We start from the raw sequence: 26,204 nt of genomic DNA on the forward strand, positions 1-26,204 counted from the left end.
CTCTCCCTTCAGAATACCAAGAGTAGGCAAATCCCAGTACATCGGGAACTCTGTCAAAAGCGGTCTGCATCTTTTGTCCTGTCCTTTGCCAGCTGACTGAGGAAATAAAGAAAGGGAAGGGCTTATTCCTCTTCTTTCAAAATGACCATTGACTGAGACCCAAAGATGGTATGGGAACTATCCAAAGTCACACGGTGAGCTACTGGCACAGCCAGAGATATAGGGGCCGAGCCACCAGGCTGGGTCCTCGCCCGGAAATGTCTACCTCTACCAATCAGGACGCCTGAACTTCCACCATTAAGGAGTATACCTGGATGCCTTGAAGAGCTGTCTACCAGCCCCTTCTGAGCAAAAGTCCAGGTTCTTTAGAAGGAGGAACTCCTTCAGTCATTATCAACCACTGGCACCCTAGAGGGAATGTTGATAATTAAGGATAAGGTCTTCTGAACAAAGTGCAGAGACCTATAGCATGGGGAAAAGCAGTCGAGGAAGAGGGGGTGGGACATCTGGGTAGAGGGGGTGGAGGGAGCAGAGATGAACTGAAACTTCTCTCAGAGACCACGTGGTACATGACATATATCCCTCCTCTTCTCCTCTATTGTATCCCCAACCCGCTGTGAAAAATTCTGGGGCTTCTCCAAAACTATAGGCATTTTGGCCCAACATGGTTCTCCATCTCTCGCCCTTTTTCCTAGGTAGCAGGTATCAAAGGGATATTCCTGGCAAACAAGAAGGTGGATGACCAGGTGAAGACATACATCACTTACAACAAGGGAAGGGATTGGCGCCTACTGCAAGCTCCAGACGTGGACCTGAGAGGAAACCCTATACACTGCCTGCTGGTCAGTCCCCCAGTCTCATGGGAGACCACACGGGGCAAGCTGGTTACCTGGGGATGCTCCATCAGGGGCTTTTATCCATCAGGGAGGTCTTAGGAACCTGGCTGGTGCTGGACAGGGATTTCCTATAATTCCCAGGGCATCATTCTGTGGACTCAGACTGCCAGACCACTTGGACGGGAAGTTCAGGTGAACTCCACAAGCTTTTACGGAGAGTACCCTATATGCTCCAACTCCTAGTAAGATAAAGAAACAGAAGAGAAAGAGCCTGTGCCCAAGGTCCCAGACAGAGCTCCGTAGTGGTGAATACCTATTAGCTGATGCTGGTGTGGTACAGTTTGATAAGGGCTTGATAGTGGTCAAGGTGAGCTAAAGTTACCTTGAAAGCCCAAGAAGTGTCAGACTGGTGAGTCCACATGGGACAGTAGTTAATCTCTCAGCATTCCCGGGATTCCAGTTATGGGAAATATTGGGGTAGACACCATGGAGGACATGATGTGTAAGCCACTATCTCTGTCCTCGGGGGCTGCAACTTGAGGCTGATGATTGACAGTGAAATTCACAACCCTCAGTGCCTTCTTAAAGGGATCCATGCGAGAAACTTTTCTAAGGTCTCAGAAATGGTTATGTTTCTCCTTCACACAAAAAAAGTTGCCTTTTGCCACTTACTGAAAAGGTTTATTAATCACTTATCATATTCTAGATGTTATTTTAAAAACGGAGGGTATAGTGGTAAATAAGACAAACAGGGCCTGTCTCCTTTTGTAGTTTACAGTCCAGCTCCCAGATTTTGACTTTGGTACAAGGCAGGTAGGAGACAGACGCTTGCCTACCTCCAGGAACTGGTCACAGCAAGAACTTTGTTTTTTTTTCCCCAAACCTAACTGATGGTTTCATCTTATTTTATTAACCTAATTTTCTCCTTTCCCCAATTTTACAATTTTCTTATTTTTATTTATTATATAGGCTGCAACCCTGTAAGTCCCTAATCCTTTTAAAGAAACTCAAATAGGGATAATAGGTAAATAAAGAATGCAAACTTCTATGAGTTTTAGATAATGGCTCCAGACATTTTAGGTACAATTCAAAGTAAGATTCTAAACAGGAACCAAACACATAGCACAGAAACTGAGACTATCTGGTTGAAGAAGAGCGTAAAGGGTCTGGGGACTGTCTCACTTAGCATCCCCTTTTTACTGCTCCCAGTGGCTCTTCAGAGCTCCAAGACGCAGGGTGCGATGGTCAAGGTCAGGCCTGGGAGAAGGTCAGGGTCATCCCGGGAGCAGGAGTGGTCAAGGAGGCTTCATAAGGCTGAGCACGAACTGGACTCTGATGGGTGGGGTTGAGGGGAGGAGAGGGGACACCTGCGATCGTCATGGGAGCGGGGACAGGAGCGGGCCTGGGAACGGTCCTCAGGGCAGCTTCTGATGTGAGCACTTCGGCTGTTCAGGGAGAGATGACTCCTCTCCAAAACTAAGTGAGCGGCTCACATCCAATCTGTGCTGTTCCTGGAAGCTGAGCACCAGGGAGCCCCATCTCTAGTGGAGTGAGGGTGCGCGTCAGGAGTTTCCTGGAATGAAGTTACTTTCTTCTCCACTTTAGCCCTTCTGCTCCCTACACCTGCACTTGCAAATCTCCGAAAATCCATATTCTTCAGGAAGAATCTCCAGCAAGGAGACGGCTCCCGGGCTTGTGGTCGCTACAGGTAAGGAGGACGTTCCCCGGGCTTCTTCCTCACCGAGGGCTTCGGGAGTACATCCTGACCTCTTTGGAATCATTTGAGCATCGGATAAAAGCTATAGACACTTTTCCCAGAAAACAGGTGGGGTCTGTGGAGCTCCAAGGCCAATCTAATAACCCAGGAAAAGAGCTCCAGATGCTTGTAACTGCTGGTAATTGCATCACCCCACAAAGTCACAGGGCCGTCCGCTGTGCTTCGCGAGAGGCCAGAGTCCCTCTCCAAGTGCACTGAGTGATCAGAAAGGTGGTTTCTACAGGGGAATTCTCACTTGAAGAAAACACAGTACATGAACTTCGTAGCTCACCAAGTCAAAGTTGGGGTAGTTTTCTCTTTACACAGAGGATCCTTTACAAAGCGTTTTACCCCAGAGCTGTTTTTAATCAGGAGGTCTCTGGAGCATGTAAAGGTTTGTTTACACATGATGAACCACTTGGCTGGGAGCCTGGGGTTAAGGGCAGAAAAGCTCCAGTTTGCCTTGTTGGAACTACTGTCCACCAATCATCAATGAGAAATGAAGATAAAATAACTCTGAGATGAAAATAGGAGTCTCCAGGGGAAAGTCCTCTGATCAGCATGCATTCGATTTACATACACCTTTTCAGGAACACAGTGGTGTCGTGAAGCAAGGCTGGGCTCTCCTCTTAGAAGCTGGAGCTCTGATATGAGGCAGCTTTTTCCTAATGGAAACAGGTAAAATTACAGAGACTTTCTGAGAGGGTATAGCCTGCTTTCTCTCATCAGCCTGAAGCCCTGTCCCCTGGAGTGACTGCCCTCCTAGGTACGGCTTCCTTCTCCAGGACTCCAGCTGCGAGGACTTTTCAGTGTCACCAGGCACCATCCACTCTAATCAGATTGACAGCTAGCATAGCTTCCGAACCTTTCAGGCAGCCCTTCTTGACCCCGTCAGAATTGCCATATTTAACCCCACTGACGTCAGGGAGCCCAGGACTGCGGGAGATGAGGGCAGGCTCTGTTGCTGTTCTCCTGTCTTGGGGAGTGATCCCCACACTCCATAATCCATGTGGGTTGGACCCCCGAGCTCTGGGGCTGCTCCACTCTCTGCCTCCCCGCCCCCAAGACCTGCGGGACTCCCCCCGACTGGAGTGTAGGGAACACTGGAAAACAGGCATCGATAATAAAAGTTAACATGAGTTAAATGCTGACGATGTAGCCAGGCGTTGTTCTGAGTGGCTTAACCACTCTGAACATCAGTGATTTAATTGACAAAGTAGGACTGATGGTACTGACATGTTGGAATTGGAGTAGTAAATGAAGCACTGGATTTAAAGTGCTCAGAAAGGGGCCTAGGACGTAGTGAATGCTCAGTGTGTGTTACCTGTAATCATCATTAATATTACAGAAATTTAGAACAGTGCTTCTTGCACCAGAAGAATGTGGGTGGCACCTCTCCTCCAACAGAATCCATAAATAATATGCACACGCTGGGCCTACGCTGAATGAAGGGACACACCCGGGAACCCCGTGGTCCCGCATTCCAGGCTGGGCTCTGACACTTCCTGGCCTTATGGATTCGGCTTAGTTCTTTAACCTATGAGCTTCGTTTGCTCTGAGCGTAGTCAGCTGGGATTAGTGGCGTTGTTATTATCTGTGACCATCACGTGCCTCTAAATGGCTCTGTTAAGTCTTTGCAAACTAGCAAACATGTAGACCTTAAAGATTTGTTTTTGAAACATTTGTCAGTACGTATGAGAATGTGCTAATTCCTCTTACTCTCCCCTTTGTAACTCTTGGAACCTGCATGGAGCATTGCATTGTGAGGGACAGAACACAGGTGACAAGATCCTGATGGAAATCCGGGACTAGATCCCGGCACATGCTTCCTGGTTTAGCACCTCCTAACCCTGCTTGCCAGCTCTCCCTGGGAGATGGTTTGCTAGACGGAGGATAATGATGAAGCTAGCCAAGGATGCCATCAATGGCTTATATGGAGCCTGTCTCTAGAGGACCCCCTTCCATATCCATGTGTTTCACCTGCCTTCAGGCATCAGTGACCCTGGCCTCTGTCCTCCCACTCACACTCCTCACCACCTCCTCCCATCTCTCATTGAGATGAGGTCTCAGGGAAGCTGCGTGGATGAAAGGCTAGCCAGGGATTCGTCTATATCTCTTGTTGAGACCATCTCAGAAAGCAGATGGAATTCCAGTCTGGAGAGTTTGGGAGCTGCCTTTAGCAAGCAAAACCGCTAGGGTTCAAAATACCCCTACCACTGTGGTCTCAAGCTGGTTGTCGAGAGACCTCACATCCTCCCAGGGCCTTAAGTTGTGCAAAGCACTTTCTTTGCCTTGATGGCACAGTGGCTGGAGGGTGTAGAAAAGGCAATTACTCTTCTCCTCTACCTACAGATGATGAGACAGAGGGCAGGAGGGAACAGGTGTCATGTCCATGCTCACACTACCTCAGGCTCTGAGTCTAATCTGTCCAGTAGCCATTTAGCCAGACCTCGTCCCGAGCCCCTTCACAGGCCAGCTCTGCACCTACCCCAGGCTCCCCGCCACGACGCTTCCTACAAACTCTGAAATGTCCATCCCCTGGTGTTGTCCCCTTCACGGAGGTGCCTTTCCTCCCTACACTGGCTTGTGCACTGTCTGCTTCCTTCTACACTTCACCCTTAACCTCCCTGAGTGGGCATCAGTGCTGGTGAGAAAGGCGTCTCTAGACCCAGAGGATGTTAAAATTCTCTCTCTCTTCTCCTTCTTCTTCTTTCTAACTAAGGAGCAGAGAAGGAAGGTAGCTGTAGGAGGAAATGGGGCTAAAAGCATATTGTTTAAAGCTGCCCCAACGCTCTGTGATTTACCAGCTAAGCTGTTCTGAGAGGAGCTCCCTGTTCTCCATCCCTCTCCTCCCTTCTCCCTCCTTTCACACCACTTCGGTGGGGAACAGCTACCTCTTCCTCCAACCTGGCCAGGGATACCTTGGGAAGCCCCCCTCCAGTTCCACGTTAGCCAGCGAGGTGCGTTATTCAAACCTTCCTTCTCTGACACAATAACCCAGACTCTTCCTATTAGAGGTTTCCCACAGATCCACTTAGGGACTGAACATGTTCAGAGATCAGATCATCCTGGACACATCTGTTCTGTCCTTTCATCTGGGAACTGACTTTCTGGTCCCTGTGATCAGCAGCAATTCTTTCAGGGAGACTTTCAACTCACAGTAGCTGTGTCCAAAACAGCCTTCACTGTGAACCTTGGATTCTCACTACCACCATGCCTCCAAAATCAGTCTGGTCGAGCTTTGAAAGAGAGGCTTAAGATGTAGGCAGAACTAGCTCCTAAAGAGGGTAAGAGGTGATGAGGCAGATCCTAGGAGGCTGTCACAGGGATGGCAGATTCTAGCTCTAGGGGACTGTACTCCTGTCTCCTTCCTCTACCATCCGTGGTAGACATGACTCATCGATCACCAAACTCCATTCTGTTGAAACCAAATATGGCTTCAGAATCCTTCTTAGCACAGTAGTTTCAGAATCCTCCTAGCACAGTGCTCCAGGCAGCCATCGTTACATGACTTGAGTTGACACTCTCTGCCCCGCCCCGCTTTTCTTTCTTCATCTGTGTCTTCCAAAACCTGGATCTGAAGAACCGAATTCCAAATCCAGGCATGGCTGCTCACAGCGGCTCGCCATGCCTCTCCTTACTCCGCTTGTACCTATTGCCTGAGCCCCGAGCCCCAGGCTTATTTTTGGAAGCCTGGGTGTCAAAACAAGTTGGCTAGCTGTATGTTCCCTGATGCTGATGGGAGCTTGACAAGCTGTAGCCTGGCTTTAATTCCTCATGTTGAAGCATTAAATGTCAGGAGCTCAATTAACATTTTCATTATTGCATTTTTATTGTGCTCTTACATAGGCTACAGATGTGTGGGAGCTAACATTCCCTTCCCTGCTATTTTTAAAGGAAAAATATCAACCTCAATGATAAATTATTACATGTTTAAGGTACCTTCCTAGTTCTCAAGACCTCCCCGAATGCACATCAATATCAGAACATGGTTCAATCATTTTGTTTACTCATTCATTTATTCCACAATTATTTGTTGAGCAACTAACTTCTAAGTTTGGGGGTACCATTCTGGGCTCTGAGGTTGTGCGGGGAAACTTGGGCAATGTAGATAGAATGGAAAGTCTTAAGCAGTTTTTTTCTTTAAAAAATAAACATAACCCACAAGGTGATGAAGTGCAGGAGGAAGAAAAAGAAGGGAGGAGAAAAACAGAGGGTGTGAAAAGGTAGAGCAGTAAGTGTGGTCAGTCTAGGCATAAACCAGGTGACTTCTCCTGCCATATTGGATGGCCAGGGTCTGCTGAGTACTGTCCTCTTCTTCTGGGAACTCTGTAATTTTGGTTTCATAGTTTATACTGCTGGATCACTTAATTTCCTGGCACTCAAGAAACATGTTGAGAAGTTTAAGTTGGAAACACACCCACACCCACACACACTCAGTTTTTCCTAGGCTACTATTATACATGAAGAGGAAGGTGTTCCTAGGCCAGTTTCTCCATACATGTCTGCTCTTCCACTCTCTGCCAACGTCAAGATCAATGTTGAAGAGATTACTGGTACACAGAATGAAGAGTTCCAGAGAGTCAAGCTAATCAATATTTGGTCTTTGAGTCTCACCACTTAAAGACACATCCCTGTCATATTACTTATGTATTCATTTTTCCCATATTGGATTATCTTCCAGCTGGGTTTTTGATACGACACCAAGAGAGAGATTGTACACATCCGCTCTAAACACAACTTAGAAAATCTTTCCTCCTCCAACCCCAAGCACATGTCATCTATAAACTGCCTGACAATTTCCAATGATCTGCTCTGTTTCAGGCAACATTGGTCCAGAGCTCTCCTATACTGATATCAGTGTGTTCATCTCTTCTGATGGGGGCAACACATGGAGACAGGTAAATGTGGGATTTGGGGACAGGGAAGAGGCATTTAGGGCAAGTTCTGCCAACATCTCTCTTCCCTCTAGATTCTCAGGCTCATTATGACTTCTTGGGTGCAAAAAAAATTGAAGCAGCTGTTCTATTTGGTCCATGTAGCTGGCAGATTAGATGGGCCATGGGGTAAAATGGGATGAGCTGGGCAGGGAATAAGAAGAACTGGAATTTTCCCAATTTGTTCATTCTGTCATTCAGCAATATGTATGGGGCAGTCATCAGGGGCTGTGTACCACGCTGGTGTGGCGGGGGGACACCACCAATAAAACAGTGTTTGTCATCAGCATGCCATGGGATCTTGGCAAGTAGGTCTCTTGACCTTTCTGGATCTGTTTCTTTATCTACAAGAGGAAGAGGGTAGAATACTAAGACCAGAAAGTCTTGTGGAAGTCTGTGGTGGGTGAAGTATTGTGTAGGACCAGCTTTAATTAAGTAAGAGACAGCTTAATAAATACATGGCCATATGAAAAATTAATTCGATTTTACAAACTTTTTATTTTTGCAGCTCTAGCCAATAGAACTTTTGGCAATGATGAAATTATTCTGTATCTTTGCTGTCCCATGTGGCTATGAAACACTTGAAATGTGGCTCCTGTGATAGAGGAACTGAATTTTTAATTTTATTTATTTTAATCAATTTAAATTTAAGTTGTCTCACATGGCTTCTATATTGGACAACAACAGCTTTATGCAGCGTCAACTCGGTGTCAAATATAAACCTGAGGAGGTGGCTGAATACTCTGGAGTCCTCAGGGAGCTCAAAATTAAGCAGAGAAAACAGGTCCATAAATAACTAACTATAGTTTAGACTGATTGCATGATTTTAGTGGCATTGTGAGCTTGCAGAGAAAAGGGAGGAATTAATTCTACTTGGGGAGACTGAGAAAGACCTCACAAGAAGAGCTGGCATTTTACTAAGTCTTCAAGACGAGAAGGTTTCTATCTGAAGAAGACAAAGGTTTGGGTCCCTTAGGGAAGATTATCATGGCCGTCACCAACATCATCATCGCCACCCCCATTGTCACCACTGTCACTACTACCACTATCAAAAATAAAAAAAAGTTACCAAGGACCTACCAGGCACAACCACTATGTTAACTATGATTAGGCATACAACAAAGAATAAGTTAAGATTTCTGCTCACCAGGCCATAATCAGGTAGATGAGGAACAGACACAAAAATAAGAACATGCCTTCAACATATTAAGTGCCAAATCAGGTCGAAACTGGAATGTAAACTCTTCTGGTACAGAAACTCCCAACAGACAAATCATTGTCCCTCCAATACAAGAAATAGTTCACCTGACCAGGTGGCTACAGCGACATTCCTTCCTTGTGTCGTCACTACTTTGGTTTTCCTTCTTCTTTTCCCCAATAACTAAGGATTCCAGCTTCTAGTGCTGGGCAGGGCAAGAGTTAGTAGGGGCCAGAATGATAGTATCAAGAGGAAAGTGTGACGACAATAACATCTCTCCCCTCCTCAGTGCCAAGAATTTTCTCGCCCTTGGACTTAAACCCAGCCTTTTTATTATGTGGATTATCAGAGTCCACCTTTGAACTCTGGAGAGAAAAGCTAGCATTGCTGGCTCAGAGTCTTTGTTTATATCTGGCATATAAGTGAATAATCCTTAAGTCTTTTGTGCAGTAAGGCTCATCATTAGTGTGGACATTTATATTTCCTTAAAAGGAAAATATGGGAAAGAAAACTATTTGAGAGGGTTCAGCCTCAGAGTCCACTTACGTTTCTCTGTGGTTTATGTAGAGGAGATCTCATTCCTTCTATCCCCTCCCTTTGAAATCTGCTTACACCTTCTTACCCCTTCTGGTATGTCTCACTTAACCTACCATCCCAATCTGACCATCTAGGCTGTGAGAGTCACCATTAGTGGTTAAGGGCTAGAGGAATTCTCCAATTCCACTTTCCTCTAGAAGATCTATATCCAGAGGAGAGAACTGGCTCTCTGATGGGGAGATATTTTTCCTGTCTTAGGTTGCAGATTTAAATGTCATCAATGATAGCAGCTTTGCCCTATGGAGGGTTAGGTCTGAGCTAAGGCTCCAAGACTTGCATCATGGTAGGTGCTTAGTAGGTACCAATGTAGATGGGATGGATGGGTGACTGAATGAGTGAGTGAGTGGATGGATGAATGGATAATGGACAAGTGGATGAATCAAGGAATGAGTAACTCTAGGTCCCAAGAAGCACTGGGTCCCAGTGAGCATTTAGTGTAAGGATCCCCAAGTACCAAACTTAAATCTTCATCCAACTTGCCTGGGAATCTAGGAGGTGGTGGCTAAGTCTGAGAACTCAGTCGTTACGTAGACCATAATGTCTACATGTCTAAAAGGAATTGTCCTTTAATTTCCTAGGTAATTTATAAACACACTGTAAGACACAGACCATTTATAAATTAGCAAATATCTCATTTGAAGAGATGAAAAGGAGAAAGCTGAGAAGTAACTTACTCAGATAAAAGGATGGGGAAGCTTTTTTGAAGTCCTCTTTTCCTTTGGGTTATCTAGTTAAGCATGCCTCGACCTCTTGTAGTACACTAGCTCACAGGACTAGGGGAAAGAGCCCCGAAAATGCCACTTGGGAAGCCTAGGGAGGCTTATTTGTTCTCTGCAAGCCCATTTCCTCATCTATTACATGAGGAGGACAGTACTTGCCAAACTCCCAGATTTGGTTGTTGGAAGGCTCAGAACCTGGATGAAATGATGTATGTGAAAGACTTTGTAAACCGTCGAGCACGATGTGAATGTAAGGCATTACTGTGATTGTTGTTATTGTTGTTGTTCCAGATCTTTGATGAAGAGTACAATGTCTGGTTCCTAGACTGGGGTGGCGCCCTCGTGGCCATGAAACACACACCTCTGCCAGTCAGGCATTTGTGGTAAGGACAGCTCCCTACCCTATTAATGAGCAACTTTTTAGTGGAAAGGGCTGGGACAAGTTATTCTGCATGGTTTTGTACCCATTTCCCCATCTCTTCATCCATCCACCCATTTAATGTACACGGTGTCATCTAACTCTTAGGTAGCGTTAGAAGGTCAGGTAATTTAGATGGGAAGTTTGATGAATACAGTGGGATCGTAGGCATGGGTGTTCGGATAAGGCAGAAATGAGCAGGAAGGACCTGTAAGTTCAAGCAGCCAAAATTAAGAATCCAAAATATAGGAGCTGGATATTGCTGCAAGGAGGAGGTTAGGTGCATGTAGCAAATGCTAAGTTCAGCTCTAGATCAGTTGAATTTGAGATATCTACGAATATTCAAGCAGAGATGATGATTAGTTGTCATAATTATTCAGCCAAAGGTTAAGAGAGAGGTCTAGGAGGACACTTCAGACTTGGAGTTACTAGCCATTAGGTGGTAGTTAAAACCGTGTCAGTAGGCTGTGCACCTCAGGAAAGTGGGTGCAAAGAGGAGGAAACAGGGACTCCTGTGGAACACTGTTGGATACGAACATGCAGAGCAGGGGAAGAAGTTATGGAACAAACTAAGGAGAAATAGCCAAAAAAGATGAAAAACACAGGAGAAATGTTTCCATGGGTGCTGAAGGAAAGGGTGATCAATAGCACCAAGTTCTATATTTAGATCATCAGTTACAGAGTGAAAACAATCTAGAATTCAGCAGTATAGGAGGTCACTGTTGATTGTTTGTCAGGGTAAATTCAAAAGAGAAGTGGGGTTGAAAGGTAGATTGCAACACAGGAATGAATGATTAGCAGTGGAGCCAAGACAGCGTCGGTAACTCTTCGCAAGAAAGCAGATTATGGGATGACGGTGAGTGTGTACACGCAAGACCCTCCAGGGAGGACAAAGAGTTCAGTGAGAAAGTATGATGGTAATGAGGACGGTGATGATGATGATGATGATGATGCTTTGGTTTTGGCAGGGGATGGATAAGTATCATATATGTTTATTTCCTGATGGGAAAGAATTTCAGGCTTCAGATTCAGCAGAATGAATATTTGAGTAAATATTTGGCAGTAAGGGTATATTATTTATAATACAGTTGTTGGGATTTGCCATGGGCTGGAAGATGGGCACTGGCATAACTCCCAGGACCTTGACTTTGGGAGACTGACCCTTTTAGAATAAGAGTTCTACTTGGAAGCATCAGATTGTAATGAGGGGAAAAAAATCAGCTTTGGATCCCCAGGTACACAATCCAAGCTTCTGCCACCTTGGCAAGGACTTAAGAAAGTTTCTCTTAGTTTGGTCATTTATAAAGTTAACACCATTTGTTAAAAAAAAAAAAAATGCTCTGCCAACTCAAGCATGAGCTTGAAAAAGTTCCCGATGTAATTGTTTATCATCCTTTCACTATCATTTGCGTCTAGAATCAGAAGAGTGGAATTACTTGATAGTAATGATAGTCAGCATTCACTGAGGGGTTATTAAATTCCAGGCACTGTTCTAGACCCTTTACATGAATTATCTAAGTTAATTCTTGCAGCCACACTATGCATGTGGGTACTCTTTCTATCATAGCACTAAAATGCAGGCGTATTAAATACTTGCTCAAAGTTACACAGCTAGTACCTGCCAAGTTGAGTCTCTCTCATGGATGCTCTTCAGTTTTACCTGCGAGTTTTCCAGATATTTTAATGAGTACACAGAGGCTTATCACATGGTTGCTGCCCTCTGGATGGGGTGGGGGGGGATCATTGTCAAGATAAGGAGTTTAGACAGTCCACATAGTACCAGATATCAAAGCAATGTCAGGAAAGTAACATTTCTTGGCTGTTATCATTAGGTTCTAAGCACTCTATCTAAACCTTGATCTAAACCTCGATGAGATGATTGAAAAATGTCCTGCAGACAGACCTAGCTGGCAGATTTCTTCCCCTTAGGTCCTAGGAGACGGAGTGGCATCCCCATTTGTATCTGATGGTCACTGTCCTGCTCCCCCTCCTTCATTTTGGTGGAAGACTTAGAGCTCACTTCATGATTGTTTTTTAGAGACTTTTACACAAAGGTTGCCTTGTCTTAAGGAGAAGAAGAGTTTGTTATTTTCATCATTTCTTTTGGTGATGGAAGAGGAGAGTATGTTTGGCATGGAAAGAGTGTACGGAGCAGAGGGACCACAGAGGGCTTTGGCTTTGGCGAATCTTAACATCCTTATGTCTGATCATTCAGTCTTTTCTGCAATGGTGTCTCTCCGGAAACCTGATCACTTCCAAAAGGAACACTTGCCTAGAGGTTTCTGGAGGGAAACCATCCAAGTTGGTTAAATGATCTCATAAGTCACTCAGGGATATGTAAGTATGTAGAATCAAATCCTGCCTCTCAAAGTCATGAATACAAAGTTTTGAGTTTTCCCTTATTCCATGAAATATCTTTTGTTGGTTAAAAAAAAAATGTTATAGCTCCGAAAAAATAGCTTCGTTCCTATCAAATTTCCTCTTATGGTAGTAATGATAATTCTACCTCCATTTGTTCACCTACTTCAATTTATAAAGTATTAAAGATGACTTTTCAAACTTAGCTTTGAAATAAAATTTTCTCCATTTACAGGATAGTGACACTGTCGTTTATAATAAATACTGCCAATGTCCCCTTGAACTTAGATACGTCCCACGACTTCTGCTTACTTGTCCATCTATGAATGCCCTTCTCTGGAAACAGTCCTTGCAGTGGTTAAATGCCAGCTATGGAGGACCTGTGTTAGAAAACAAAGACAAATGACTCACTGGGGAACTCACCTTGGTACTTCTCTTTCGAGGCTAAGTGAGTGTTTCATAAGGGCTCGACCGTATCATTATCATCAATGTTTCCTTACAAACTCCTTGACTGATTCTGTCTCTGGCTGGCTTCTGAGTTGCAAAGCTTGGGAAACTCAAATGCAGTGTTTTTGTCACCAGTAGCTTCTGTCTGAGTTCCTACCTTCAGGGTAAACAAATGGCTCATTTGAAGTGGAAGAAAGGTTAAGTAACCTGTTCATTGTTCTTTTCTGTAGTTGGTCTCACTAACATTATTTGGCAGCGTATACAGATGTATGTATATTTGCACAGGAAAAAAGACACCGGCCCACCCACTCTCACACAAGGGTATAATGGCTCTCCAATTTAAATAATAGCTACATCGCCTTTCAGAGAAAATGGGAATCATAATTGAAAAGCTGGGGGAACTTTAGCGAGGCTAACAAGGCATGCTGTTTCCTATAAATTGAGATGATAGGTAGCTAGCTATGCATGAGGACAAAACAGCATACAGATGAAACCATCTGTTTGTGACCGTGTATGTTTAGATGCATAGAGATTAGAACCTAAATGCTATTTCAGGTGAGCCCTCCGTCCGGTGTCACCAGTTTTAGCTTTGTACTTTAGAAGCGTTAGAGTGAAGGAACAATGCCGCCCCACGGAATGCAGCGCTCTGATGAAAACTCACAGTAGACGGAGCTCGTAATCAGCAGGTAGATGGGGTCCTACTGTCTGTCTAGCCCTGACAAGCCATCAGTGTCTCCTTTCAAAGGGATGTTCTTGGAAACTGAAAGCAAAACATCACCTGGCCTTTTTTGTTCCTTTGTTTTTCTATAAATGGTTGTGAATGCTGGCCATTTGCTCAGGGAAACGTTCACATGAAATAACAGTTCCAACCGATGTGAGTCTTTGAGAAGAGAAAGTGCATGTGCTCTTCTGAAAGGGCTTCCGTGGGGCTACAGTGCCAACACCTTGTGTCTTTGAGGTGACATAAAATGGAGCAATGCACCTCACCAAGGGGAGGAACACTGATCCTCGGTGACCATTGTGACTGTACTTCTGTGCTAGAGAGTTCTGGGGAGGCCTCTGATTGTTCTTGGCAGATTCTGTTCCTTTTAGTAGAACTCATCTCAACAGCATAACACCATAGACGCATGGAGTGCAGGAGGGTCTCGGAGGACAAGGGTCTGGTTTCACACGTAGTACAGCAGGCATCTCTGACACCTGAGAGGGTTACCCCACTTCATCAGGACAGCGCAGGGCTGACCAACTTGCAGGTGAGCCCCCACCTTGTCTATTGGCTTTGGTTGTTAGAAAGATTGTTTCTGTGCTGAGCAGTAGTGAATCTACTTGTAATTTCTGTTCACCAGTCTCTGTTCTGCTGCCCAGACCTACGCAGAGTAAATCTGCTCCAGAATTGTGTGTGATTTGTAGTGTCCTACACCTGAAAAGGACCTCAGGAGCTGGCTTTGTTCAGGCTTTCCAAGTTCTGGAAAATGACCAGATATACAATTCAAGGCAGATTCTGTGCATTTGTTCATTTATTTCTTACATATTCATTGAGTATATGCTATTTACCTGGCATGAGCATCGGGGCTGGGATATACCAGTGAAAATGACAGAATACTTGGGAACTTACATCTTTGTGTGGACATTTGACTTTCCTTTTTAGAACAGTTATAAGAATAGAAATCTTTTCTACCTAAGCCTCTCTGTATTTTTAATTGATACTTTCGTGTGTTTTTATCCACATTCTCTCTGATTTCATTCACAGACATTGCCCCTTTCCAATAGGCAACAAACAGAATTATTTTTATGTGTTTAACTATTTGGAAGCTTTCTTACTAAAAAAAAGTTAAAAGGCAATGGTAAATTATTCAGCCCCTTTTCTTTTTTCCCTAAACTATCTTCAATTCATATAATCTGTTTCTAGAACAACCTGTTTCTTACTTTTAATCACACTGATTGTCAGTTTTCTACAATGATTGAAACTGAACATAGCACTCAGGATCTGGTGGAAGGTTAATGCCTTTTATTATGCACGCTGTCTATCTGTGAACACATACTAAACTCACGGTGGCTTGTTTACCTCTCACAATAGAGATGTTGCTGGAAAATATTTACCTTGTGATTGACAATCACTTCAGGTCATTATTTGTGGTTTTTGTTTTTTGGGGGTTCTTTTTGGTCAGATTGAGTTTTTCATTAGTTACTCTTTTTCCTTTCTCTGGCTGTGGGGCTCTTTTTTTCTTTCTCTCTTTCAAATTAAGCATTCTGCTTTAAGTTGGTCCTACCTTATAAGTGACTTTCAGATCTACAGCCCTGGTTTTGATCCAGAAATCAGGATCGGTCCATCCAAAGGATTTCTTCACAGTGTCATGGTGTGGAAATCCAACAAAAGCATCTCAGTGGACCAAGCAGAAACTAACAAGTAAACAGCAAGTTTTGCTTCTCCTGTTCTCCCCATTTCCCCATCTTAATTACTTAATCCCCCAATCCATGCTGTCTGTGATTTCTTTCTTTTGTTCAAGCAATCTGTATACATTCTATTGCCAAATCCTATTAACTTCACCTGTAAAAATATTCTAAATCTTCCCATCTCCTTTCTGTCTCCACTATTAAAACCTTTGTCCAAACCCCTTCTCTTACTCGGTCTCTTATAATGGCCACCCCCTCCCCATTCATCTCCTTGTATCCAATTTGGGCCCCTGGCAATCCATTCACCACAAAGAAATAAAAGTTGTCTTTTAAAGGTTAAATTAATTCACATCTCTCCCATTTCAGCTGGAAGCAAGGTCCTCTGTAGCCCAGCCCAGCCTTCTTCTCTTGACTCTATTTCCTTCTCTTAACTCCTTTCCCACTAACCTTCAGCCACTAACCATCTCTCTGTCCTTCCCACCAGATCTGCCCTCAGGAACGGCTCTCACCTTGATCTTTGCATAGGCAGCTCCTTGTTGTTGTTCAGATCTCAGTTTAAATGTCACCTCCTCAGAGAGGATCTTTCTTAAATTTTCCATACAAAGTAGCTATTCACTCACTGCATCATATCATCCTGTTTTAGTTACCTCCGTGACATTTTTTCCTAACATATATTTTTGTGTCTGTTTATCTGCATACTGCTTGTCTCCTCAAACTAGAACCTAAGTTCCACTGAAGCCAGGACCTTCGCTTTCTTGTTCAATGCTGTATCTCTAGAACAGAGCCCACGGCCAGACCAGGCGCAGAGTAGATAGACATCAGTAAATATTTGATAAATGAATTCTATTTTATTTCAGTTTTTTAAGCTTTGCTTCTTGTTTTATTGCAAATTGGCTTACTTTAAATTTTTTTTCTTCCAGTTATATTGAGCTATAATTGACATACAGCACTGTATAAGTTTAAGGTGTACAACATAATAATTTGACTTATATACATCATAAAAGGGTTGCCACAATATCTTTAGTGAACTTCCACTATCCCAGGTAGATACAAAACGAAAGAAATAGAAAAAAATTTTTTTCCTTGTGATAAGGACGCTTAGGGTTCACTCTCTTAACGACTTCATATATAACCTATGTGGAGCCGGCTTGCCCTCTCTGGAGTCAGAAAACCCTCGCTCCTGGGCTCTCTGTGTGCCTGGAGCCTATGGACACCTTAACCCTACTCCCCACTGCAGGACCCTCCGCATACCTACGTGTCATGCTGGAAATAAAATGGCTTCTCTTGCTGTGTGTTTACCCTGACAAAACTCATCCCCCCAGGAGATAACCTGTCTCATAGTACCCTAAGCCTAATCCTACCCTCACACCCTGCCCTTATCAAAGCCCTAAAACCTACTGTTCAGGGAAGTCCCTGACAGATCTTACAACCACTCAGGTACCTGTGCAGAAACTACTCCTTGTGTGCGCTGCCCCCCTCCCCCCAGTAAAAGACCCAGCACACCCATCCCCGGTGCTCACGCTGGCACCTCTCCCCTCTGTGGCCCAATGGTGCTTATACAGCGTACCTCCTAACCGTTCCGAAACTCTCTCAGTCTCTGGTAATTCTGTACCAACCTGCGTGTCACCATCATGGTGTTGTGTGCCCACAACAAGCTATAGCAGTGTGAATTTTGTTTATCATGTTGTATATTACACCCTAGTACTTGTTTATATTTTTTTTCCTTCTTTCTCCTTTTTATTTTTTAAATTTTATTTTTTTATTCTTATTTTTTGTTGACGAGTAGTCAATTCACAATGTTAGTTTCAGGTGTACAGCAAGGCAGTTCAGTTACACGTATTCAAAGAAACATATATATATATTTTCAGTTTCTTTTTCATTATGGCTCATTTTATTTCAGTTTTATAGTCCTGTCTTGCCACTGTTTACAGGTCAACTGGAACTTTACCCCTGTGTCCTTGAGTATTGGCAATGCTACCAATTGAGCTTCACCTGTGGGCTTAGTAAGGCATTCCAAATCCCTCTGTCTTGGCCATTAATGAGCTATTGAATTATAGAGGAGAAGATGGATCCCATTGCGTTATCATTCAATTTAGTTGCCTCAGAACATCTAAAAACTAAGGAAGAGTAGCTCTCCTGAATGGTAGGCCATTCAGACCCAAGTTTCTGATAGTCAAGTGATTAAAGTTTCTAATGTATTTTTTGGACTATTTTTTAGGATTTTTGTGTTGCTTTCAGTGACTATCTCAGCCTGAGATATTCAGGTGTTAGAAATTACTGATCTCAGAAGGTCACCTGAAGGGCACAATCCTGTGCTCCCGAGTGGTGTTGCCCGTCAGTGAGTTAGAGGGTGCATTCCTTACCCTGGCTCTGGGGAACTGTCCCCTTGTTTATGCTGATTTTATGTCTTCCTTAGACTTTGGCTATTGGATATGCTAGCTTTCCCACCTGGATGTTAGCATTTCTTCTCCTCTTTTTTTTTTTTTTTTTTTTGCTGCTCCCATTCTTCCAGAAGAAGCTTTTGCTCCTTCCATATGAATTCAGTTTGCACAGCATGCTTTTATCTTCCACAGTGCCTCTCTCCATCTTGGGCTTAGTTTTTCTTTGGAGCCTCCATCTCAGAGCTCAGAGCTCAGAAGGCTGAGATGGTCCCTCTGTTTCTACTCCTTGTTGTCTTATCTTCATGTATGGAGTTAAGATGACTGTCCTCTGCCCTGCTGTTAATGGCAGTGGTGTGAAGTCTCCTCCTTCCCTGGAATGCTGGTGGCACTCACTGCATTTTTCTCTGCTAGCTCAATAACTGACTTTCACCAGTCAGGGAACTCAGAGAATGAGACAAGGACAGGTGCCTTTCTCCACTTTGACTTCTTTCTATCAAGACGATAATCAATCCAAAGTCATCAAAGCAAACAAACAACAACAGAAAAACTAAACAGAATTTTTTTTTCACCCCCTGGACTTACCAGCCAGAGTTAAGTAGTGGCCATGACATACTTTGAGACTCCAGTGATGATTTTAGGAACCAAGTGGGTACGTGGCATGAAAGGTGAATCCATTCCTAATGACACTCTTGATTTCACTTTTGAAATGAGAAATTTATTTCCAAGAAAAGAAGTTCAGATCTGCCCAGACTTCCTTTGGTTCAGCTTTGATGATTATCCAGCCTATTGGAAACAAAAGGCTGAAATGACCAAGTCCTTAAAGGTCAAGACAATATTGTTGACTATCATCATTGTGCTGTACATTAAATCTCCAAGAACTCATTCATCTTGCATAACTGAAGCTTTGTACCTTTGACCAACATCTCCTCATTTCTTCCTCCTGCCCACCCTCCACTCCCATCCCCTCAGAAACCCGGTTCATTGTGGCCTACTTTTCACTGTATGTATATATGTGTGTGTACATATAGTTATAAACTTTAAATACATGCAATTTTATATGTCAAGGCTATTGCAATAAAATTGTTTCTAAAGTCCAGAGAAATACCGGTCACTTTTATGACCACTGCCTGCTTTTTGTTTGTGGAAGTAGGCCTAGGTAGAACATAAATACAAAAATTGTTGTATGACAGACTGGTTTTTCTAGCTGGGTAAAGAGATTGCCTTTCCAATTTTTTAAATCAATATATTTGGGAAGAGAGGATAAGACAGAAAGAGACAGAGGTTAAGAGAGACAAGTAAATATGTGGAGAATGGGCTGAGCAGGTTGACTAGTAATGGAGAAAGAGGCTGTCACATCCAGTACATGGATGCCAGTGTAGGCCATGCTAGAAAAATGATTGGATGGATTAGAAGAGCTTCCTTATCATTCCTTATTTTTTAATTCATGTTTATTTAACATTTATATCATAGCATGCGCCATTGTTTCTGATAATTACTAGGAATGCAAAAATGAGTAATATGATCTTTGATCTCAAAAAGATCACAGTTCAGTGGGAAAGTCAGACATTTTTTGAAATTATGGATATAATATCAGGTAAGGAGCATTGCCATAAAGATATGTAGGTAGTGTTAAGGGGTCAGTCAATGAACAGGACATGCATGACTCCTGAACTCCCAAGACTAAAATGTTGAACTTGAGGGGTTCAAGATGAATTAAGAAGTCATCACTCAGCACTATGCTAGGGGAAGGCTGGGTATTGTTGGAAATGAGAGTTTCTACAGTTGAACTCGGAGAATCCTGGGTTGTGGAGTCAGAGAAGAATTAAGAATTAACCATGCCAAGAAGGATCACAGGAAATGAAACAAATACAGCTGCCTTGGGGAAGGAGGGGTGTCAGGAAAAGCTGTCAGAGGAGATGGGCTTTGGGCTCTGTCCTCTGGTTAAGTCAAGGGACAGTAGGGCGCTCAGGAAAGGGAAGGACCAGCACTCAGAATTGCTCAGGTCTTCTCCACTAGCTGCATCCCTTTAAAGGGTTTTGGAAGCTGTGTCCACAAATAGCCAGACCCTCCTCTTACCATCGAGTGATAGATGGAACAGCGTTGGCCAGGACATCTCAGACACTCAATACTTGTCCCTAAAAGACCCTTAAAGTGGCCTCAGGGAGGGAAAATAATACTTCATCCATTCTGAACAAATAGGAAATTGCTATTTTTAAGGTTTGATCGGAAAGACACACAGCTCCCCTCCCATAGGGTACACCCCGCACTACTCAATTTATCTGTGTCAGAAACTCCAAAGGCTGAATTGATTGTGCTGTAAATTGAACCTCGGGATTCATTCTGGGGACTTGAAATGTGACCCTCCACCCACTAAGCCCTCCTGCCTGGGTTGTTTTTTTCGATTCTAATAGGTTGAAATGTTTCTGCAGCTCTTGGTGCTGTCTCTGCCTGGGCCAGAAAATGCAGTTTTTATCAAATCTCATAATAATATGGGGAGATGCTGAAGATGAATGCCTATTGATGATCCAAACTGCCAGAAAGGGAGATACAGAGGAGAATTTAATAACCTGAAAAATGGTTGCACAAGAGTGGTTTTATTTTCAGCTGTCTCTTCCGTGTACTTGTTTCCAACCCAGGGTGAGTTTTGATGAAGGCCACTCCTGGGACAAGTGTGGTTTCACTTCACTTCCTCTCTTTGTCGACGGGGCTCTGGTGGAGGCCGGCATGGAGACCCAGATCATGACGTGAGTACTTCTTTGGCTGTGGTCAAAAGACGCCCAGAGTCTTGGGTTCTACTTCCGTGGAAGCCACGACTTTCCCCAGGGAAGCTTACAGCAAAGTGCCAAAGTTTTGTTATCTGTAACATGGAAATATTAATGCTTAAACCCACCAATTCGGAAGACTCCTGGCAGGATTAGAGAAGCTGGACTTCTAATTGAAAAGTTATAGTTTATAATGGAATTAAAGCATTGTAACACATTTCCATTGATCCCAAACCCAGGTAGACAGAAAGCTGAAGTCTTTTAGATGTGGTTTTTCTTTTTCCAAAACACTCCAGTCAGGAGCTAGGGAAGGGTCAGAGGGAGCAAAACAGCCAACATACTGAAAACAAGGGATATGTTCAGGGAAACTTCTAGAGTTCATGGTACATACACACACACACACACACACACACACACACACACACACACACACACACACAGAGTTGCCATTGCTCCACTTAAGATTAATTTGCTATGAAAATTTTTCTACCCTTCTTTACAATGAGAATAAATGGAGAGGATATAGATCTTAAAGCTGTAAAAAAGCCCTGAAATACTTTCTGAATATTGAAGGAGATAGTAATATTATGATGTTGTTTTCTAAAAGCATATGAAAATTTAATTCCTAAAAAGTTGATCACCTGTGTGTGTTTGTGAGCATGTGTGTCTGTAGGGGGCCATGAGCGAATTGCTATGGTAACTTACCCTCCACCAGCAACACCCAACCCCACCTCCCTCCACCTCCCCCACTCTCAAGTGCCTGGAATACCTTGCACTTTGTTTGCTGGACAGAAGGAAGGGGGTCTGCTGGGCAAGATTAAGGAGAACTTGCTGTATTGTGGAGTTCGCACAGAAAAGCTTCACAGAATGATTCTGGCCTGGTTTGGGGCTCATCGTCTTACTCTAGGTGCCCCTGCTGTTGTCTTAACCTTTGCATTCATTCATTTCTTGACAGCTTGAATCAGTCTTTGCCTAATATGAGACTGATGAGCTTTGAGGAGGAGGCAAATACAAGAGCAAATGACTAATTCCTGTGCTTTACCTTTTTAGCAGAGTGACCAGTTAAAAAAATCTTTTATAACCACAGTTCTGCAGTTTTGATCCAGTGTCATAATCTAGCTCCAGCTTGGACCACTTTGCCATGTCCCTTCCCTCCACATCCATCCTTGTGTCCAGTGGTTGACCAGGGACTCCATTGAGCTTACCAAGCAGAAGGAAATCAGCCATGATGGAAAATGATACACATATTGGGGAAAACAAAACAACAAAACAACAGGGCAAAAGTCTAATCCCAGGGCTTAGAGCACCTGAGTTAGGATTCTGTATAGTCCTGTAGCTCTGGAATACCTGCCCAGTAGCTCCCCATGCTGGACCACCAGTGCTTCCTGTGTAAAGTTGAATCTCCTCCTCCTTCTTTCTCAAATGTTGATATTCTAAGAATTTTCCCCTTCTTAGGAAGTTCAGCAGGAGCATGGAGAAGGGGTTCCATGTCTATAGGATTTGTCTAGAGAAAGAGTCTGTAGGACTCCCAGTGTCCTCATTATTTAAAGAAGGTTCACAACAGAAAATTTCAGTGGTTCCACAGACTGTCTTTAAAATTATTTGGAACAAAGGCAACAGAGAGTGGTATTTAAGTTATCTTCTTTAATTCCCTCTGAATTTTCCAAATCGCTAGTACAACTTTAACTCCAAGGATGGTGAACTGTGTCTTTTGAAGACTTAACTCTCAAATTGAGCATATGCTGTATGTTAGGCATGTAGGCTCTCTGGTTGGAAATTGAAAGGCATGAGGTCAAACCCTCTGAGGAGCTGCTGTGATCCTCCCAAAGGGTCTAATTGTATTCATAACTGGTATCTTTAGATGCAAACTTGGGTAATGATAGGACTTCTCTGGACAGTTCTGTTGTAAAATGTGAGCAAGCATTTCCTGTAGAATTTGTTGTTCAGGAGGAAGTGAAGCTTTAATCTGAGTTGTTTTCAGTAATTTCTTCTCATTCTCCTAAAATATACCCCCAGTGGAATTGTCTCACCATCTAAGTGTTTAACTAAACTTCCTGTAATAGCAAATGGACTCTATTGGTAAGCTATCAAGTCATTTTATTAATTAAGAGTCAACAATAATTGTACACAAGTTTGGCTGTTCAAGACTGTATTTAAGATATAGTGTGTTACTAATGCTTAGAGTCCAAAGCTTCATCATTTGATGGATACACAGCAACAATATGTTGCATAAATACAAGTCCTGGATGTTCAAAGACAGTATCATAATATAAATTTTATTTCCAAAGTACACATGCTTTGATAAATACACATGTACAGTGAACATATATATATATATGCATGCATATATGTGTATATATATATGAACACATATATATACATATATATATGTGTATAGACACATGCCCACATATACATGTACATATACATATATATACAGAAATTTAGACAAAAGAAATACAATGAGAGAGAAATCTCAAGGATTCAGAGTCCTGGCAAGACCTTCACAAAGTTATAGTATTAAAAAAAAAAATGGTGGTTCCTGTGTGCCTGATACTATTCTAGGTGAACAAACCAGGAAAAAGCCCCTGTCCTCATGGACTTTGCATGCTTGTACATTAAATAAACATGACATACACATGACTCTGTCATGCTACTCAAAACACTCTGCCAAGAGATTGCAATATTTTCTTAATAATCCCAGGAAGCGTATCATGGAATACTAGGAATACCACCATCTTTTTTCATAAGGATCTCTGACCATGTGCTGACTTTTCCAGATTATTTCCCATCCTTCACTTAATCACTAGATATAAAAAGAAAACCTTCCTTTTTTTCTAGGACTTTCTCTAATATGGCCATCAAAGAGTTTCAAGTATTGAGTTCCAAGTTCAGTAAAGCAAAGAACACATATTCAAGACAGTTATGGAATCTGCTCAAATTCATCAAGCCTGATGTGGCTGCTCACCACAATCAAATACAAGAAATTTTTTTTTTGCTGCAAATAGCATTATTTTACTATTTTTTATGGCTGAGTAATATTCCATTGTGCATGCACATGTGCGTGCATGCACACACACACACAACAATTTCCTTTTCTAGTCATCTGTTGATGGACATTTAGGTTGTTTCCATGTCTTGGCTATTGTATATAGTGCTGCTGTGAACATTGGGGTGCAGGTTTCTTTTTGAATTAGAGTTCCATCTGGATATATGCCCAGGAGTGGGATTGCTGTTTCATGTGGTAAGTTTATTTTTAGTTTTTTAAGGAACCTCCATACTATCCTCTATAGTGGCTACACCAACTTACATTTCTACCAGCTGTGTTTGAGGGTTCCTCCAGCATTTATTATTTGTAGACGTCTTAAATCTGACGTGGTCCTAGAATATCGGGCAGTGAAGATATGTATGGTCCTGAAGTCAGGTGTTCCCTGTTTTTGTCCCAAAGAGACATACTGGTCCTCCTTTTATTCTGTTTTCTCCTCATTTCACAATGTGATTTCTCCGGTGTCCTCTTGTATGAGACCTCCTTGAACGCGTTCCTTGCTTGTCTTGGGGCAGAACTTTGAACCATAGCACATGTACACCAGTCTCTACATGACCTGGCATTCCCCAGCAAGTTTAAGGCCACAGTTCAGGTTCTGTATTCAGGCCATCTTAAATGGTAATTATTTTCTTTTTCTCAGTTTCGGATGGAGTTTAGCTGGTCACATGGATGTGAAGGAGAGTGACCTCAGGGACAAAGCATTCGCTGAATAGACAAGATAGCGCTACTGCTTTTCCTTCCTCTCCAGGAAGACGCCAAGGCGTGTGGCAGAGCTTCTGTCCTCCTCCCCTCCTCCTACCTTGCTTATGGAGATCTTTTAAATGCTAGTAAACAGAAAAGGAATGGGAATAGTGCATCATTTTTTTGTATGAGATTTGAGGCAGAGGTATTTTGTTCTTCATGGAATTAAGATGAGCCTGGAAGCAATCAACCAACTAAGTATAAACAATTCAAGCTACCTATTTTCAACTTTTTTTTTTAATTATTAAATCTGAAGTTTCTCTGGTATGAAAATGATTCAGGACTCTTTATACAGACGGAAGGGTGGACCCTGGAACGACTGCCAAGAGGCAGTTTCTGTTTCTGCCTTCATTTTGAAAAGGGCTTTAAAACCAAATGGCCCACTAAGGGCGATGAGTACTTCCCTCTCGTGGAATGGCAGTGACAAAGACTAAAGCAGGAGTCCCAAAAATTTAAATATGCCTTAGGAATTTTGAGGACAGAAAGTTCATTTGGGGACAAGGTTGTTTAACCTTACCATTTAACCAAAATCTTATTAATGATATGGGCTATTTGAGTTCTGTATCCTTCCTCTTCCTGTTAACCCTGAGTCCGTAGCTCACCTGGGGTCAAGGAGAAAGACCCTTGGCTCATTCACACTAAGGTTTTATTGCCTTATCTTGTTGCCTTTATTTAAATATTTACAAGTTTGTGCTGTTTAATGTTATGTGTTAACTTGACTGGGTCATGGGGTGCCTAGATATTTGGTCAAACATTATTTTGGTTGCGTCTGTGAAGGTGTTTTTGGATAAGATTAGCATTTAAATCAGTAGACCCAATAAAGCAGATGTGGGTGGAACTTATCCAATCAGTTGAAGGCCTGGATAGAACAAAAAGGCTAACTCTTCCCCGAGCAAGAGAATTCCTCTTGCCTGGCTGCTTTTGAACTAGGACATGGCTTTTTCTTGCCTTTGACTCCAACTGAAGCTTCCACTTTTCCTGGTTCTCAAGCTTGGAACTACACCATTGGCTTTCCTGGGTCTCCACTCACCCTGCAGGTCTTGGGACATGTCAAATCCCACAATTTTGTGAACCAATTCCATGTGATAAATGTCTCTCTCTCTCTCTCTCTCTCTCTCTCTCTCTCTCTCTCTCTCTCTCTCTCTCTCCCTCCTATTCATTCTGTTTCTCTAGAGATCCCTGACTACAGCTACATAGTTCATTCATCCAAAAACATTTTCTGAGCTTCTAATATATTTTAGACCCTTTTAAGGGGTATTAAAAAGGTAAATACAATTCTTTGTATTTTTAAGGCACTCTCAGTCCCATGTGTTGGGGGAGATGGGATACACGGTCATCAAGAAAGCCTAGTTATAGAACCTGGATATACGTAGAGGGAAGTGAAAGCTTCCCACGTACGGAAGGTGAGAGCTGAGTCAGTCTGGAAGTTTCAATAGCAGTTCACCGGTGGAAAGCCAATTAATAGGCAATAGGATGTAAGCTCAAAACAAGCACACATTTTTAACAGTTTTGTTGAGTACTGTAACCTCAGTGTCTAAAAGAGTGGGGGTAGACACATGGTAAGAAATTTATTGGTTGAAAGAATGACTTCAAAGCAAAGGAAAGTGCCATGAGAGA

General features: G+C 42.9%; 1 protein-coding gene across 1 annotated transcript in view; it reads left to right on the forward strand.

Moving 5' to 3' along the window:
* The window catches only part of SORCS3 (sortilin related VPS10 domain containing receptor 3), a 564,832-nt gene that overhangs the window by 471,790 nt on the left and 66,838 nt on the right, over positions 1-26,204 (forward strand). The window contains exons 10-14 of the mRNA XM_010987110.3: positions 696-842; positions 2,442-2,544; positions 7,417-7,493; positions 10,335-10,426; positions 20,675-20,782. Coding sequence (XP_010985412.3) covers positions 696-842; positions 2,442-2,544; positions 7,417-7,493; positions 10,335-10,426; positions 20,675-20,782 — 527 coding nt within the window. The remainder of the gene's footprint in view (positions 1-695; positions 843-2,441; positions 2,545-7,416; positions 7,494-10,334; positions 10,427-20,674; positions 20,783-26,204) is intronic.

Source organism: Camelus dromedarius, chromosome 8 (assembly GCF_036321535.1).
Source record: "Camelus dromedarius isolate mCamDro1 chromosome 8, mCamDro1.pat, whole genome shotgun sequence".
NCBI lineage: Eukaryota > Metazoa > Chordata > Mammalia > Artiodactyla > Camelidae > Camelus > Camelus dromedarius.